Source organism: Lissotriton helveticus, chromosome 10 (genome assembly GCF_964261635.1).
Source record: "Lissotriton helveticus chromosome 10, aLisHel1.1, whole genome shotgun sequence".
Classification (NCBI taxonomy): Eukaryota; Metazoa; Chordata; class Amphibia; order Caudata; family Salamandridae; genus Lissotriton; species Lissotriton helveticus.
The window spans coordinates 595,472,927-595,492,554 of NC_136071.1; the positions used below are offsets into that span (position 1 = coordinate 595,472,927).

At 43.0% G+C, this 19,628-nt stretch overlaps 1 protein-coding gene across 1 annotated transcript in view; it reads right to left on the reverse strand.

Annotated features, from left to right (window-relative positions):
* Positions 1 to 19,628, reverse strand: part of ECI1 (enoyl-CoA delta isomerase 1) — a 113,307-nt gene that overhangs the window by 17,000 nt on the left and 76,679 nt on the right. Inside the window, exon 6 of the mRNA XM_078663119.1 lies at positions 4,158 to 4,336. Coding sequence (XP_078519245.1) covers positions 4,158 to 4,336 — 179 coding nt within the window. The remainder of the gene's footprint in view (positions 1 to 4,157; positions 4,337 to 19,628) is intronic.

Here is a 19,628-nt window from a genome sequence, read left to right on the forward strand (position 1 = left end):
TGTGCCACAGGACTCAAGCTACAGCCCACTGACAAACATCAAGTAGGGCAAACCTGTCCAGGGTTGCTTGAGGTCCCTTCTGGCAGGGGGCTCACCTGTCAGTTCAGGATGGACTGTTCCCACGAGGAGCAGAATTGGTACTGAACTGCGTAAGGCAGGCCTTTGTCTAGAGTGGCACGGTGGGTGAAAATGATGGACTGGAATGTGGCCCAGAGAAATTGTCAGTGGCTGAGAATGGTTCAAGCATTCTATCCATACCTTTGCTGTAGTTTCAACTGATGAGCTATGTGCGAAGGGTATGCTTAAACGTGGCTCCTGTGCTCTCTGTACCACAGGACTCCAGCTACACTACTGACAACCACCAAGTACTGCAAAACCTGCTGACCTGCCCCAAGTAGGGCAAACCCGGTCTGGGGCTGCTTGTCGGCCATTCTGGAGAGTGCCTCGCCCGGCAGTTCGAAACTCACTGTTCCCATGAGGAACAGGGTCTGTACTGTTTTGCATAAGTTGGGCTTTTGTTTAGAATGGCCATGGTGTGTGAAAATACGATGGACTGGAATGCGACCCAGTGCAAATGCCATTGGCTAAGATTAATTCAAGCATCTCATTCATCAATGTGTTGTTCTTTTATTTATTTAATAACATCCCCTAACATTTCTTTACAATACTAAGGTCCTTGCTGATTGAAATGACCTAGGCCGGCATGCACCCTAGGCTTAGATAATGCCTTTGCACCCATGTGCAATAAGCTCATAATTAGTACAACCCGGCCCCAAACTTACCACATACAATAATTGAGAAAGATCTTGCGTCACCAATTGCACTGCAATTCACTGACCAGGAACAAAAGGTCTGAAATTGATACAGTTATTTGCTTTTTCTAGAATAGGAGAAAATGCGCAGTAGAACGCTGACTTAATATTCACCCAGTTGTGTGCTCCTGTATCAACCCAAGTTCATTCCAAACTGGGAAGGGAAATCACAGGTGTAGCTACACAAACTGAAACTTTCTAGATTCTGTGATTTCTCCCAGAGAATGTTTTTATTTAACTATATAACAGCAGTGGGGAAGTCCATATATGCATAGTAATATTTTGGTGTAATATAAGCTGCAGTCCACATGCAGGGCTGCCTTCTCCACATTCCCAGATAAACACCCTCAAATCAGGACACTAACACTACTGTATGCTGGCAAAACCCTTCAGGGCCTTATCACACAAATATGCAGTTCCATGCAATCCAAAGTTCCAATAATTTTAAGCCCTCTTGAAAGACAAATGGAACCTTAAGCCACGTTGCCCAATGTCAGAAGCAGACTGGGCCTACTGATGTGTGCCGACCGGTGATTTCTCAACCAGCAGCAGATTGTGTATAATACATTTTAAGTTCTTCCACAGAAACTACCACTTGCCACTTAGCCAGACGATAGCGGGGTTAGAGAAGGTGGCTTAAGATCTAGATGCAAAGCCACATATGCAGATTTTCTACACCTGGTGTGGTTGTGCCTTTAAATCAATAAATACTGAAACAAGATTATAACAACGTTAACATAGATGGCAAGTTATCCCTCTGAACTCGACTGTGTTATAGCTTGGTTTTGTTAATAATGTTTGCGAGGATGCAAGGAGGTTCATAACCCTAGCGTTACTGTTCACAAAAAGACGGGTACTTACGCATTGGGGGCACAGTCGCGTATCTACTTGCGACATAAGTTTCAAAGATCATATATACTGCAATGAACACCTTGAAATGTATGCAGAACCACTCCCCTCCTCGCCTTGTCCTAGAGATATTGTGGATCCCTAAGGAAGCTATCTGTTTTGTTGAGAAGGCCAGTCTGTTTCCAGTGACTTATAGTTACACTCTTCATGTACTGCTTCCTCTAATTTATGCTGGAACCAGAGAAAGGAGTTTGAGAGTTATGTCCTTTTATGGTGTGTTGCCCAAGAGTCTAGAAATTCAAACAAGTAAGTCTGGGATGAATCAAAGAGAAACAGGGCTCAAAAGGACTCTGTATATAGTAGTATTTTGGTTTATGATCCCAATGGTGGTGATGAGAATGTGTGCCCTTGCATTCTTTTTAAAGATGGGCGGTTGCCCTTGGCAGCATCTGGCAAAGTTGTGCGCACACCTGTGAGTGACAACTTGGTACATAGAGCATGGGGTCTACCAACCATGCGCTAACATCACAGGTAAATGTAAGGGAAAGATTTTTGTTTGCAGAGTGGTGTACAATTGGCTAGCATAGAAAGCTGAGCTTTGGAATGAAACGAGGGGGCAGCAGTAAGCACTATCGGCCAGATTCAACAAACCAAAATCCGCTCGCAAAGGGCCAGATTCTGAGAATCTGGCCCTTTGCGAGCGGTATTTTTGCATTTGGGATGCATCATCCCAAATGCAAAAATCGCAATTTTAGAAATCGCTAAATTGCGATTAATTGCATTTAAGGAATCTCAATTTGAGATTTCTTAAATGCAATGCATGAACCATTTCAAAATTGCGAATTCGCAATTTGGGGCCGCTATTTACCGCGAAGTCTAACTACGTGGTAAATAGCAAAAACTTAGAAAAATGCTCTTTAGTGCATTTTTCTAAGTTGTATGTTACACACACATATGTCCTTGGGACATGTGTGTGCGCAACACCAGTGTACATTACCATTTCAGGGGTGCAACAAGGTGTCCTTTGGACACCCCTGGCACCCTTGAAATTGCAATAAGGAATAAGTAGAAATCGCTAAAAATATTGCGATTTCTACATGCATCCCGTTTTGCGAGTCTTTAATAGCGAATCCTTAAAATTCGCTAGTAAGGACTCGCAAAACATGACTTTGATGAATCTGGGGGTTAGTTGTCTTGATGCATTGCAGTTGGGCCCACAGTGAAAACTGAAATGTGTGATCCAATAACCTGATAGACTGAGTCAGGCTTCAGTAAATACCAAGGGTTGAAGAATTTAGAGTGAACCCATAGCACTGAAGTGTTACCATAAGTACTCTAGCTTTTCCCTGAACCTTTATGAAGGATCACCTGGGTATCTCAGAGCATGATTCTTCGACCTAGTTACAGAAATGTGGGCTACATCCATTAAAAGTGTATTTGTCGGAGGATATAAACGTGAGTTAAATGTTTTAGAGGGGTTATCTAGTTATACAAAGCTAAAAAACACAAATGTCTTCAAATGTTGAGTTCCACTCAACACATTGCATGTCTTTGAAAACATAGGGTGTATTTAGAATGAACGAAGGGAAAGTCTGTTGCTACCTTTATTAAAGCTATTGTCCCCCCCGCCGACAAGGTGCTAGATAATGGAAAGTAAAAAATGTGCAGCCTAAATGTTATTTCTTGCTACTTCTTTAGCTGCAGCTAACCTTGTCAATTAGTTGTCACTTCAATCCTGTGTGCATGCATGATTTAAAGATATCACTCAAACATTATTTTAACATATTTTTTTTTGTAATAGTAATTTTGTTGTTTTTATTAAAACAAAGGAAGAGGTTTCCTTTACTGCTCCTGCACCAGAGTATGATGTGTGCATGATAATCCAGACTCCGTTCCCGCTCTGCAATTCATGCTTCTGTTCCAAAAGTCATCACCACAGTATACAATCAGCACATTAAAAAAACGTCTAGCCCAAAAGTTCATACTTTCACAATTCAAATTGATGACTTTTTCCAATCATGGGCAAGCTCTTTTAATTTGAACAAGTGTGTTAAATTGCAAGGAAAATATAATTCATTAATTTAGCATTGTTGCATCATTTAGAGATGGAAGATTGAGAGAATAAGATGAAAGACATTTCCTTCATAGAGCTTTAAGTTGTCTTATGTTGTACTGTAAACATGCATTAATATTCCTGTCACACAGTAGGGTAAACTAAAAAAAACAGTCTCCATCTCTTACTAACCAATGACAGTCAAACAACCACACATGATATACTTCAAACCTACGTGTCACAATAACGCAGACAAACTTCACCAGAAAACTCACACAACAGTCTAATAAAATTGACCTATTATATTTGCTGTCACAAACATTTTCAAGTTGTGTACTTCCACACAGGCCGGTCCCGCTGAGGGATTTTCTGGACAAAGCCCAAGCCAACAGAGGAGATGCTTAAAAACACACTTGTATGTGGAATTTTCAAACAAATCCTACCTGGAATGGCTAACCACTCGGACATCTTAGTAGAGGCCTCTGTCTGCACCTTGTCTTCAGACACTAACTGATCCACCAAGCCCACCTTCAGGGCATCTTCAGGGCTGTACATATACCCAAGCTGAAGGGCTTTCTCAGTCTCACGGTTTCCAATCGTATTTGTCATAGTGTCCTTAAACCTGAAATAGGAAATAAGATGTTGGTGTATATTGTTATATTGTAGAAAAGAAAATAATTGCAATTCAGAATTTGCAGTGTGACTGATGTAAGAGAAAAACCTTAACATATTCAGACTGAATGAATGTCAGAATACTGATCTGCAAAGTGAAAAACGCATACATTCATTCCAGCCTCCAGCTTGTGCTTTTGCATTGTGCTTAAGAGGGATCTTGGAGTTGGGTCGGTACAAACCGGTGCAGCGACTGTGGTATAACTTAACAAACCTCCTTACAAATATGAAAGGCCAAATCTTAATAGTTTTCTGGAAGAAAATCGAAGGCAATTTTTCATAATTCATGGTGAAGAATATTCCACATAGTACGCGCAGATCCAGAGAATGATGTGCCTCAAATCTAAGGTATCCTAGACTACAGAATGGTCGGCCAATAAGAAATTAAAGAGTTACTGCCTGGTAGGGGCATACACGTTACGCAGAAATCTTGGATATGTCCACATAAAGGCTCTGTGAACCAAGCACAGAACCTTGACAGACATTCTTTAATAGGAAGCCACTGAAGCTTGAAGAATGGCTAGATCTAGAAGGGTTGATCACTATCCTACTGGCACAGTTTTTCACAAGCTGAAGCTTGTTCCGATGTTTTGCCTTGTCCAGAGAAAATCTCTGCAATCAATCTACCAGGCGGAGAGCAGCTCAATGTTCATCATATGTAATGTAGGGCATGATCTTTAGAAGTATTTTAGATGGAAAACGCACGACAAAGAAACTATAATCAATTTTAAAGCAGAGGTTAATCACAGCATTTGAGGAATGGGATAGTCTCACGAGTGCGACACCATAAAGAGGCATTCCACAGCTCCATGTTCCCTTATGTATAGTGTGCAGATTCAGCTCTTAGTGCTTCAAAACACTGCAGTGTCCACAGCCTCTCCTGGGATACAGCAAGCATCCATTGGCCAATCCATCCCACCATGCATCAAAGTCTACAATCTGTTAGAAACGAAATCATTACTGCTACGGAGCCCTTCACTGGTGGAGTAAAAAACATCAAAATACAAGAAAGGGCAATTATAGAGATTCCTAAATAGTATTTTGGCAAATGTTTTACAAGCAGATGGGTAAGTAGCAGTCACAAGATTAGTTGCTTTCCCACCCTCAAAGACTGCTGCAAAATATCACCATTTCTCTGCTGGCATCTCCTGAGCACCTTTACTATGCTTAGTTTTCTGGTCTAGTAAACCACTGACCAGAGCAACCAGAAAAGGTGTTAAAATTAAATTCTTAAACTGTGGTAAATAAATAAATAATACCTCTATTTTTGACTGGATATACAATAACAGATAGCTCAATAAATAAGAGTCAAGATTCGAGGTAGTCGGAGTTTGCAGGTTTAATACAGCATAAAGGACAGGAACAGGACAACCTGCACGGGCAAGATCTGGGATGGCTAGCAACTTTTAATAATAGTGCACAAGCATATATAGTTAAACAAAATACATGATGTTCAATACAATAGGCGTAGCAGTGGGCAGGACCTGTAGCAGTCGCGAAAGATAAGGCAGAAAGTAGGTGTAACAAGAGGCGTGAACAGGGCGTATACATAGACATGTGATGTAAACGTAACAGAATATGTCATAAATGGGGCGGAAACATGGAGGGGGCTACCTAAGGAGCCGGGACCTCTAACCTAGTGGTGAGCGCAAGCTGGCAATGACGTGTTACTAGGAGGAACTGGGGGCTATGACTTCTGCGCTAGAAGGAGAGATGAAAGTCTGGAGAGTCAGAGCGACATGTACCTAAACACTATATAGTATCTGATGTTTAGAGAACATATTGATAGAATCCAAAAGTTATCAGGGTAAAGGCTAACAGACTCTAAGACTGGTGCATGCATTATTCTACATGTAGTGCGTGTTGAGGAATATTAATGACCATTAATACAGTATTTCTCTTTCATGGAGACGTAAAGGCTAGACCATGACGGAAACTATTGATGCGATTCAGTAGCTTAGGAATGCAGAGAAGGAGAGCTGGACTGATAACTAGAATCATAACATACTCTTGGCAGACCAGCAGGCAGAGCCAGGCCGAGCCGGGCACTGTGAGGCAGGAAGTAAGTGAAGGGTCAGGGATACAGGTGGGGGCTGTATCGCTCCTCGGAGAGGGTTTCAGGAGACAGGAGCTGAATCTGAGTCCGGGCCCTTTTGAGGCCTAGAAACGGGGATTTTTACTGAATTAACGTGCACACTGTGAAACGTGGCAACGTAACTTTACATAGGCCTAATATTCGTTGTATTCACGAAAACTGGGAACTGGCATACTAGAGATGGACACAACTGTAATTGCGTCTTTAATCGATCATGGGGAATACATATGCATATTAATCATGCACATATAACATAACATGGGGAACACGTAGGGACACAGAACATGGCAAAATTTACTTTTCCACATTCCCTCCTTGTCACTACGTTTCCACCAGGAAACATCAATATTCATGATACCATCTATCATTTCATACAGTATCATTTGCTCGTCTCGAATTTTCTTGGAACGGGATCTAGGACGGGACTTGGGACTAGGAATACAAGAGGTAGCACAAATGCCGCAAATCGCAGGGCCACATTGTATACAGAGGCAGCAACTAAATATGATCGCTACTGCAATACCTAGAAATGACAATATTTTCCATCCCCAGGCGGAAATAATACTCCAAAACCAACCGGACCATGTCCAGGTGCCTGGATTCTGGTGTAACTGATGGGCAATTTTATGAAGTCTGGTTATAGCTGAATAAACAGACGGCGCGTTATTAGGAATGAAAATGCAGCAACTAGATCCGATGACTCTACATGCTCCTCCTCTATCGGCCAGTATGACGTCAAGAACGAGACGATTCTGGAGCACGACAAATCTCATAGCAGATTGCTCTTCGGTTAAGTTACCTAGAGCAGAGGCAGTCTCATTCACTACTGCTTCAAGGGTTCTTGTTAACCTACGGATTAACTTACTATTCTGGATAGGTCCTATAAAGAAGAAGAAACCTTTATTGAAATCTGTATACTGTTCTAGAGCAGTTTCAGTTTGATCGACAATTGGGGACTCGATCTCCCTTCTATGTCTAATGTGTACTAGATGTGTGTTCCTGTGATAATCAGACGGGGCTAGAAAAACTGGTGGCAGTAGGAAGGCAATGTAACAGGTTCCATCCCAATCGAGGGGCAGACGAACATATGCGGTCTGACCACAAACAAAATAAGAATGACGTGAAGCTTTGAAAATAGATTTCCCACTGTCACTATACTTGACAATAGTAGTACAATCACTATGTCCTACATGTGCGGAACCATTATTTCGGACACATAATTCGCCTTTGACTGGTAGTACTGAAATAGCAGGTAAGTCTGGAGTAGGATCAGACTGAACATTCAGGACCATAAAATTCGAAGAATAATTACCCAAATTATAAACTTCGTTTTCTAGATCTAACCGTGTTCTGTGGGGAAGACCTTGCTTGTCTGGAAAACATGTACTATTCAGAAGGGACATATCATTTGAGGATGACGTTAACATGGACCAGGCTCCACATGAACCATTATGTGAAAACGGATAAGGAAACAGTGGCAAAACTCCCTTCGGTGTCTGAAAAGGGGGGAGTCGACCACACACCCAACAATTAGTGGCATTGCTGGTCTGGTGTGAATAATGTAACATACGGATAAATGTATTGTTGCGCATAGCAAGACGATAGGATAGTTCGTGAGGAGGCAGATCACTAAACGTGTGCTCTACTGTAGCATTAGAAAACTTATTTACATGAGAAATTGGAAAACATAAATGAAATGCATAACTTGTACAGGTAATCATCAAGCTTAAAAACAATATAAAACTTAGAAAAACGATACATCGGATTGAGTTTTGACTAACTCTCTCACTATGGGGGTCTATTTCATACATGTCAGATACCTGTCTAACCGTTTCACCTAGGGGAGGACTTAGACAATTAAACTGGCTGACTTATTTTACTAGACCGGAGCTTACTTTTATACTCCTGCTGCGGAGTTTTCTCTAACAGGGAGGGCTTGGTATCAATGTCATTTGCGGGACAGTCCTTAAGAATAGTATCTTGGCAGTCTTTAAAATCTTGACAATCCTTGGAAATGTTCTTGGAAACAGTTTTTAGTCGGAGTCCGTGAAATTTCTTGACATGCGACAGGTGCACCCACCCCTTCCTGCCTTCCAACTTGACGGCAGTGCGGGTGGTTAGAAGGACTAACTTTGGCTCCTTCCAACGAGGCTCCAGCGGACTTGAACGATCAAAATTGCGGACGAGGACCAGGGTGCCGGGAAGGATCTCGTGTGGCTTGACTTCAGTATTGTCGGGAAATGCAGCGGCAACCTGTGAACGACAAGAGTGTAGGGCAGACATCAAGGAAGCTAGGTAATCTGTCAGCATATTACTGGAAACATCGGTAATACTTCGGGGTCTGGGTGTACCCCACATATTCGGGGGGCGGCCGAATACGACCTCATAAGGGGACAGACCTGATCTGGAATGTGCGACCATGCGCATATAGAACAGAGCGACTGGCAGAGCTACTAACCAGTCTACACCTTTCTCTTTGCATACTTTGGCAATACGGATTTTCAGGGTTTGATTATGTCTCTCTACGAGACCGGCTGCTTCTGGATGGCGTACACAATGGAACTTCCACTGGTACCCTAACAACAGGGAAACGTGTTTCATTAGTTCGGATGAGAATGGCTGGCCGTTATCAGAATACACGACCCTAGGGAGTCCATAGCGGGGGAAGAATTCACGAACCAACTGCTTGGCAGTGGTCGCGGCTGTATAATCTGGGACTGGATATGCTTCTGTCCACCTGGACAAAGCGCATACAACTACAAGGACATACTTGAAACCTCGACATCGCTCCATCTGAATATAATCCATCTGGAGGACTTCAAAAGGGTGGTCAGGGGGCTGGAATCCACCTTGTTCCACCGGGACACTTTTACCTGGATTGAACTGGCAACATATCATACAAGTACGGACTTTCTGCTTGGCTGCAGCTCGTAAATGCTTATTAAACCAAATGTTCTGGATACTGTCTAACATGGCTTTTTCTCCTAAATGTGCTGGACTATGTGCGGTATTGATAATGACTTGAACCATAGAGTCGGGGAGAAACCATGTGGCTTTTCCCTTCGTCACCCATCCCTGATCTGTCTGGACCCCTCCTTGTTCGGACCATTTCTTGATTTCTTCAGGAGTAGCATGTAACTGGATATCTATGACATCTTGAGTAGGGTCCTTAACTGTCATACAAGTAGTCGGTTCTAGAGTGGATGTCGGTGTCTTGTTAACTGGAGTGTCTGGTGTCTGTGCTGTAAGCTTGGCTGTTCGATCCGCTAGATCATTACCTTGGGAAATAATGTCAGTGACTTTAGTATGTGCTTTGCACTTCATGATAGCGATAGATGTCGGTAAATGTATTGCATCTAACAGAGCTTGAATAAGGAAACCATGCTGAATCTTGGTTCCATGAGAAGTCATGAAACCTCTCTCTTGCCAGAGCACTCCAAAGTCGTGTACAACTCCGAATGCGTAGCGTGAATCTGTGTAAATATTAACTTTCAGGTTCTTGGCATGTATGCAGGCTTGTGTCAGAGCGACTAGCTCTGCTGCCTGAGCAGACAGGGTGTCAATACGGTGTGTTTCAATAACTTCAGTGTCAGTAGTCACTGCATACGCGGCTACTAGTTCTCCTGTACTTGTTCTCATACATGAACCATCCACATAAAGTGTCAGGTCGGGATCTGGTAATGGAATATCTGTCAGATCTTGTCTTGGCTTAGTCATAGTGTTAACTACTTCCACACAGTCATGTGTGGCAGGATTCGAAGTAACTGACGGTAACAGTGTAGCAGGATTTAGAATGTTGCAGCGTCTGATTTCTATGTGTGGCTGGAACAGTGTCAGTTCATAACCTGTTAAACGTGCAATTGTCAAGTGTTGAGTCTGTGTTCGGTTTAAAAGAACTTCCACGGAGTGTGGAACTTGTACTGTCAAGGAGTGTCCTAATACTATGGAATCACTTTGTCTGATAGCTAGTGCTGTGGCTGCAACTGACTTGAGGCACGCAGGCAGAGCCTGGGCTACTGGATCTAGTGTGCTCGAAAAATAAGCACAGGGCTTGTATTGTCCGGCTTGATCTTGTGTGAGAACAGATAATGCTGTACCATCACGTTCTGTGACAAAAAGTGTAAAAGGCTTACTGTAGTTCGGTGTAGCTAGAACAGGTGCTTGGCATAAAGCTTTCTTTAACTCATTAAAACTAAGTGTATGTTCAGATGTCCAAGGGAGAACAGTCGATACGGCTGCCTCCTGTGTCGTTAACTGTATCAGTGGTTTGGCTAGAAATGCATACTGAGGAATCCATTGTCTGCAGTAAGAAGTAAGGCCGATAAAACTCGTACCTCCTTCTGTGTCTTGGGCTGAGGAAGACTCGCTATTAACTGGATGCAACCGGGTGTCAACTGCCTACCCCACTTGGACAGTAAGTGGCCTAAGTAGATCACTTGCTGGACACAGAATTGAAGCTTTGAAGGGGACACCTTGTGCCCCATCTCGGCTAGGAAATACAGAACTGTAAGTGATGCTCGCTCGCAAGCACGTTCAGAACGGGCTGTGATCAGTAGATCATCGACATATTGGAGCAGGGCAGTGTCAGTTGGCATGTGAATGTTGTCTAGTTGTCTCTTAAGTGCTTGACTGTAAATACTAGGACTTTCTGTGAATCCTTGAGGAGCTCGTGTGAATTTATAGCTCCTTCCATTTAAACAAAAACCGAAAAGGTACTGGCTGTCTGGATGAATTGGAACACTGAAAAATGCATTCTTGAGGTCGATTACGGTAAAGAATATTGCCTCAGGATCAATAGCTGTCAATAGAGATGAGATATCTGGAACAACTGGGTACTGGGGAATGATACATTTATTGAGTTCTCGAAGGTCAATCACTAATCGATATACTGGGGGTGCATTTGGATCAGTACGTTTCATGACTGGAATGATAGGAGAATTACATACATTGGAGTCAGTTTCTACAACTACTCCTTGAGCCATAAGCTCATCAATAATTTTGGATAAGGCTGCTACAGCCTCAGGTGGCAATCTGTACTGTCTGATTCGTGGTAACACTACACCTTGCTTGAGAGTCACACGATGGGGTGTGATTTGCATGAAACCAACATCAGTTGGACCTTGCGCCCATAGATGCTGCGGAACATTAGACAATCTCGGATCAAAATCTCGTAATACATAGTGACCCTTGAAGTCACGTAAAAACAAACGTATTTCCTCTGGGGAACAGCAAATAACTGCACCTAATTCTTTCAGTGTTTTAATGCCTAACAAATTTTCTGGACATGACTTCGTAAGCAATAGATCAGTAGTTCGGGACAATGGACCAACTTCTAAAGTAACTGGCTTTGATATCTCGTTAACAATTGGCTTTCCTGAAAATCCAAGGGAAACATTTCTAGAGCCTGAGAGCGGAGCCCCTGGAACCTCGTCGTGACTAATAGTCGTCCTACTTGCCCCTGTATCAATCAGAAACTTTCTGTCTTTCCCTAATACTTGACTGTGAACATAGGGACCTTCTTGATCTACAGGAATCTCGATGAGAGGCAAGCCTACCTCCCTCTCTAGGCTGTTTCATGAATACGCTTGATACTCTGGATACTCGGACTGTGCATACTGGTACATCTGCTGTGTAACATGCTGAGTTGCAGCAATAGGCTGCGGTGCTGTAACTGTCTGTTGTGCATTCTGTGGCTGAGAAGTCTGTGAAACTTGTTCTTGTCTAGGCGGACGCGGTCTTTCTTTAGTTTTACCAGTGGCTATATTATGTTTCAGAACTGCACACTCGTTTATAAAATGACCTGGCTGTTTACAATAATTGCATGTCCCTTTAACGGGAGCTGCAGGATGACTGGCTTGGTTCGGACCCCTCTTCTGACTGTCTTGAGGAACAGATTGTGCAACTAGTACTTTCATTTTTGTGTCTTTCATACGTCTTCTCTCGTGTTCTTGCTCTTCTCTGATTCTATTCTGGTGATACTGGAGCATCTGTAACATCTGTGACGGGGTACTAGCTTGCCATGTACTTTCGACTTTCAAAACTCGATTTTTAACTTGTGGACTTGAATTCTCGACTAGTTTAGTAACAAAAAGATGAGGGTATGACTCGCTACTCGTCTTCAAACCACTGTTTATTATAAAACATTTCTCAAATCTAGAATAAAAATCACTAGTGTCTTCGTCTTGTTTCTGTTTACAGGCTGAGATCGCATCCCAGTCTTCCTTTTTAGTGGCTATTAATCTAGGCAAAACTTGTATCAATAGTTCAGGTAATTCTTTACATTTGTCTCCAAGACCGGTACCTGGTACTCGTATCTTATCTTCAGCTTCTAGAGCTGTCCAATCAATCTTTTTCTCTCCCACCTCCCAATCCTTTTCCTTGAGTTTTTCGTATATGCCCGCAGGCAACAGGACTTTTAGCATTTTAATAATATCTGGATACGTGTATTCTCCCATACGGAGCATGTCCTTTAATTCTCGATGGAACCCTGCTGGATCTTTGTCGTGACAGGGAATTAATTTCTTCATCTCTAAGAGTTCCATCTTTGTAACTGGGGTGTAAACAAATACTCGTTGCATTTCACCACCCTCTGTCCTAACTGGGTGTACTTCTCGTAACGGGTGCTGTCTATCTATGTAAAACGGTTTACTTTCTGGAGGTGAGACATGAACAAAATGTGGGTTCAGAAACGTTCTATATTTATGGTGCTGTTCTAGAATTACACTAATTAAATCGGTACCTAAACCTTTCCATCTATACTGGAGTAACTCGTTCAGGATATCATGTAACGGACCTGGATCAGAATGTTGACCCTCATACAGAGTAATGAGGTGCTGGATCATATACATACCCACCAGTCGCTGCTCGACTGGGGGCAGTTTCAGAAACATGTGTGCCACTATTTCGTCTGGAAAAGTGGTAGAATCAGTAATCCATCGGACTGCTGATCGGGCTAGTTCTTGTTCATGCATAGTACTTAATTCACTATAACCGATTCGTGATTTCAGAATGTGATCGGTAGCTTGAAATACTTGTTCTAGAGAGCCTTGTTCTGGTGCTGGATGATGAAAGACTTTCTTGTGTTCTAGGCGTAAATGTCGGTCTGGAAATCTAGATTTACCTACATACGCTATTCTGGCGGTATTCTCGTCGTCTACCTCTTCAGTAGAAGAGTCATTTTCTTTCTCGCTTCCTAGAGCTTCTTTGCGTTGTTCATGTAACCTTATTATTTCTTTACGTATTTTCTTGTACATACTCTCTATACTATTGAGTGTCTTGTGCTTACCCTCGGCTATATTATCACTCCACCTTGTCAGAACTTTCATTTCGATCGGATCTTTAGTCGGGGAATCTTGTTCCCGTATTAAACAATTGATCAGAAACTTTAATAACATGAACTGGATCTCAGCTTTCCTGAGAGACATGACTTCACCAATACTTTCTGGGTCTTGTCCTGTACGAATGAAACGATACATTCTGTCTAGATCTTCTTTCATATTCGGTAGGGTGACCAAATACTCGGACACCTGTCTTATACGTACGGAATATAGAACCATACTATCCTCGCCTGGGACTGGATCATAACAGCATTCAGTGAGAACTCGTCTGATTTCTGCAATGGACTGATATTTGGGCGTACGCTGTAACGCACGTTCATGTAACTCGACTGCTCCTAAACGTCTATTTGGCGGCGGTGTACCAGGAGGACCTCCTCCCGCGGCCCCTAAGCTGGAATCGTCGATTGATACTCTTCGTGCTGGCAGAGTGGCTGATGTGGCGGGAATTTGTACTACGGGCTGGACCGGGGGTACCGTAACAGGTACTGTAACAGGTGCCCCGGTGGCTGGAGGACCATGAATTACATTATTTACAGGAGCTGGTGGAACAGGATTTGCATATTCTGGGACTGTGTCGTCCAAATAGGACGAGAGAAAAATATCAGCTGCGGTCGGTTTGTGACGTAGCTTGGTCGGAACTAAGGGTGGCGGAAAATTACTGGATGCTTCCGGGGTTGCTTTTGGCAAGCCCTCGGCAAGAAGAGGATACATACCCTTAATGAGGGCATTTCTCTGTCTGTCTGACTGTTCGGTTTTAACTTGTTCACCTATCTCGATTAGTTCCCTTTCTTGGGCTCTTTCTGTGGATTCTCTACTTAATTCTGACTTTCTGATTTCTTTTTCTGTTCTTTTATGAGATTCTTTGCGCCATAACTCGATGGCATCTTTCTGTGACTGTCTGGCTTTCTTTTTCCATAATGCTTCTTCTACTCGCATGATGCACTCGGCATCCCACGTACCTGATACGGGCCATCTATACTTTTCTTCTAACTGTTTGGTGTACTCCACCCATAAATCTAGGTACAATATGGCACTTATGCCATGCTTCTGATACATAAAATGACCTGGACTGTCCCTCGGCGGGACAGGAACTGCTTCTTCTAACAGACCTTTTCTAGTTCTTAACTGACGTAATTTGGAAAACAAAGGCATGACTGGGCTGGAGTCTAGACACAATACAATACACCACTTTCATACCACGACATTGAAATACATGAATGACATTTAGGATAACAGTTCGGACAAAATACTACCTGGAATACTGAAAACAGAATTTTCTCGAGAACAGAACGGACTAGAACAGAAACTAGATGCACTGCTAAAACAGTACGAAACTTACCGGTCTCATAAAGAGACACGTCAGGACCCGCATCCACCTAGGTGGACACTTCGTGTTGGATCTGCGTACCCAAACCCACGGACCAGAGACAAATCAATTGACCCTGTCTAGATACTACCCCAGCAACGGTACTCACCGGGCAGCAAGAACGGAAGGCCTCGGACTGGACTGGACTGCTTCGACGCCGGACGGACGAACTTCGGACTTCAGTTACGGGTGGGCCTCCGGGTACCTCGGACCTTGGACTCTCGGCTTGGGCTCTGGTCGGGACTCGCCGCGTTCCTCCACCGCCTCGTCTGGATGCTGGACCGCAACCTCCGTCTCCTCCGTGGGCCTGAGGGATACTTGAAGCAGAAATATCTGCACGTGCACGGTATGGTTCCGTCACCGCTGCAGAGGATCAGGGGGCTTGCGTGGCTTCACCGGCGCGTGGGGAAAGGGCAAGTCCCTATTCGGGCGCCATTATGTGGTAAATAAATAAATAATACCTCTATTTTTGACTGGATATACAATAACAGATAGCTCAATAAATAAGAGTTAAGATTCGAGGTAGTCGGAGTTTGCAGGTTTAATACAGCATAAAGGACAGGAACAGGACAACCTGCACGGGCAAGATCTGGGATGGCTAGCAACTTTTAATAATAGTGCACAAGCATATATAGTTAAACAAAATACATGATGTTCAATACAATAGGCGTAGCAGTGGGCAGGACCTGTAGCAGTCGCGAAAGATAAGGCAGAAAGTAGGTGTAACAAGAGGCGTGAACAGGGCGTATACATAGACATGTGATGTAAACGTAACAGAATATGTCATAAATGGGGCGGAAACATGGAGGGGGCTACCTAAGGAGCCGGGACCTCTAACCTAGTGGTGCGCGCAAGCTGGCAATGACGTGTTACTAGGAGGAACTGGGGGCTATGACTTCTGCGCTAGAAGGAGAGATGAAAGTCTGGAGAGTCAGAGCGACATGTACCTAAACACTATCTAGTATCTGATGTTTAGAGAACATATTGATAGAATCCAAAAGTTATCAGGGTAAAGGCTAACAGACTCTAAGACTGGTGCATGCATTATTCTACATGTAGTGCGTGTTGAGGAATATTAAATGACCATTAATACAGTATTTCTCTTTCATGGAGACGTAAAGGCTAGACCATGACGGAAACTATTGATGCGATTCAGTAGCTTAGGAATGCAGAGAAGGAGAGCTGGACAGATAACTAGAATCATAACATACTCTTGGCAGACCAGCAGGCAGAGCCAGGCCGAGCCGGGCACTGTGAGGCAGGAAGTAAGTGAAGGGTCAGGGATACAGGTGGGGGCTGTATCGCTCCTCGGAGAGGGTTTCAGGAGACAGGAGCTGAATCTGAGTCCGGGCCCTTTTGAGGCCTAGAAACGGGGATTTTTACTGAATTAACGTGCACACTGAAACGTGGCAACGTAACTTTACATAGGCCTAATATTCGTTGTATTCACGAAAACTGGGAACTGGCATACTAGAGATGGACACAACTGTAATTGCGTCTTTAATCGATTATGGGGAATACATATGCATATTAATCATGCACATATAACATAACATGGGGAACACGTAGGGACACAGAACATGGCAAAATTTACTTTTCCACAAAACTCCTAATTCATAAAGACATTCTCTCCTCCAGTGCCAATGCAGGCAACCTTTATTCTGGAGCCCACCATTTGACTACAGTGGTATCCATTAACAAGGTGCTAGATACTCTAAAATGACTTTAGAATCTAACTTAGATAGGGGGGAAAACAGTTTATCGACACCAAGGTATTTTAGGGTTTCACACATTACTTGAAAACTTAACATACCTAGAGGAGGCATCACTTGAACCTCCCCTCTTCGTTAAGACAGCAGGATATACCTTAAAAAGCTTTCTAACACAAAAAGAGTCATCATAACAAGGGACAGTAGTATGTGAACTAAAGATGATATCAATTTCACCTCAATAATTTATTTATTTATTTATTAGTATTTTGTAGAGCGCCTGGTTACACTAGCAAGTGTGTCCCCGCGCTGTAAATAATTCTATAACGCATCCAACAATACCAACTTTTCTGTTCACTTCTTTGCACGCAAACTACAACAATACAGTGTTTAAGTGTCCTTGCTTTTTCTCATCTGGACCACAGAACTCGACACGACTAAAATGAATGCCTCCCACTTCTGGTCAGACCGCCTCTTAATCTCATTGTAAATCAAAAGTCTTTCATGAGTTTAGCCCTCTGTTCCGAAAACTAAAAACCACGTCAAAAACAGAAATGCATCTCGCTAATGCATCAATGGCACCCAGTGAACTGTCGCTCCGCAGATGAAAAAGAAGCAAAATGTAACTCCCGGATCCGAAAATGAACCTTTTCTTAATAATGAATTTACAAAATGCTTGCATCTCTTTGAGTCAGTTGAACTCACACATAATCAAGTATGCATATATTAAGAGTCACATGTTCAAGCCCAAGGTTCCTCATTGACGTTTGGTGCCATGTAACTTTAGAGTACCTTTCTGCCTCAGCATGTTTTTGTTTAACAAGTTTCTGAAATTTCCAACTCATAGCAAATTGACTCTAGGCCAATACAATGCAAAGTATCACAAATTTGGTAGTCTGTGGACTAGGTTTCTTGGCTGGCACCACCCGCAAACGGCAGTGCATGGGTAACGGGGCCCAGGGCTCAGCACGTGACCTCAGCCAGGAATTGCACCACAACAGTCTAAAAAGTGTTTATCACAGTCTCAATGCAATGGCTAGAAATTATATGGCTTAGTGAGAGAAAAACTGTACAAGGCAATACGCGGTTAGCTAAGTGAGGAGAGGATATCAGCTCTTGAGAAAACTGTGGGCAAGTTAAAGGCAGAGGTACCATTCCTCAGAATCACATCCAGGTCATGAGAAATTCTAGTCATGGATGTAGAAAGATACGCTAGGTGTTACAACATCTGAATGGTGGGTAGGCTGAGAAATAGTAGAGCCTCAAACTGGAATTTTATTATGATCTCTGGAAAAAGGGTGTCCCATAGCAAAAGGGGATTATCCACCTTTTTAATGTCTTAAAGGGCATGACAGTCTTGTCGACACAGGAGCAACAAAGCATTAATTGTGGAGACATTTGGGCCAAACTTCTGAAATTTCACAACAGAGTTACCATTTTACAGAAATCCAAAGGATTTGGCTCCATGTGCCAAAGCAATAATTCCCTTTGTAGATAACGCTCAAAGATGAGGTTACAATGCGGTCTTTCAAAGCTATTATGAAGCACCTATACTAGAATGATATTTGGAGGGTCGGGGAGGGGGGTAGAGAAGTAAGCAAGGGTCCGTGACCAGTTGATTGCTAAAGCATTGCCCATGGAGCGTGGGTAAAGGTCCCTGGAGTCGAGGAATTAGCATTTTGTGTTTTCGCATGTAACCAAATAGGCCAAAAAGTACAGCTGAATATTGAGCCTCAAGTACCTGTCGCTCTTTAAAACTAAGATGGGAGTATTGGAGGACAGGAAATACCACGACTTCACTGATGTGGGTTAGTGAGAGAATAGGTAGAGCGTTGGGCTGAAGACCACAAGATGTAGAATACTGGAGCTACTAAGGAGGGCACTATTGGAAAGCAAACATTAGACAAAAACAGGAAACACGCACAGGTCACCAGGGAACAATTCCAAGGTGAACAAAGTAGAATGGTGACCCAATTGTCACAGGAGGGAACGGGAGGGCAGGAAACCCAGGATAATGCGATGGACTCAACAGTCACAAAATAAGACATAGCTGTGGACTTGGAAAAACAACACCTGGATATGGAACAGGCACCGAGACTAACTCCAATGATGGTAGAAGATCTCTTGAAGACAATAGCGCTGAACACACATGGAAGTAGTACTTAGGTGGTGAAAGTTGAAGATAGAAAGTGGATTTTTGCATAAACAGAATTGCCATGGTCTTAAAACTACCAGCTTTATTCACTACAATTAAGACCCGTAACAAAGTGCTGGATGGTAGTACATAGATCTTTTCCTCCTCTGCCACTTGTAACCACCATTTGGGCTACTGAACCAACTCCCTGGAAACTGGATTGGCATTTCACTGAGGTCTGGACCTGTTTGAACACTGATGAGATTGAATTCTCACACTACTGTTCCGTGCACACAGTACATTCAAGACCGGTTATGGTTATGCAATCCACATAGATGAGGGTTATGATGACATGTGGAATATACAGGATGCAACATTGAACATCATTGCCAATTTTTGATACACACTGAATGGAGGCAGTAGGCGAACTAAAGTCCTTAAGTGGTGATTACAGGGGGCATTTTCACTTGGCTAATAAAAAGGGCTTAGTCAGGGACCATACAGTCACATATTTTAACACTACTGATGGTTTGACTGGTAACACACACTGAATAGAAAGCCTTTAAGATCCACACGCGAAGCATGTGTACACTGAATGCAT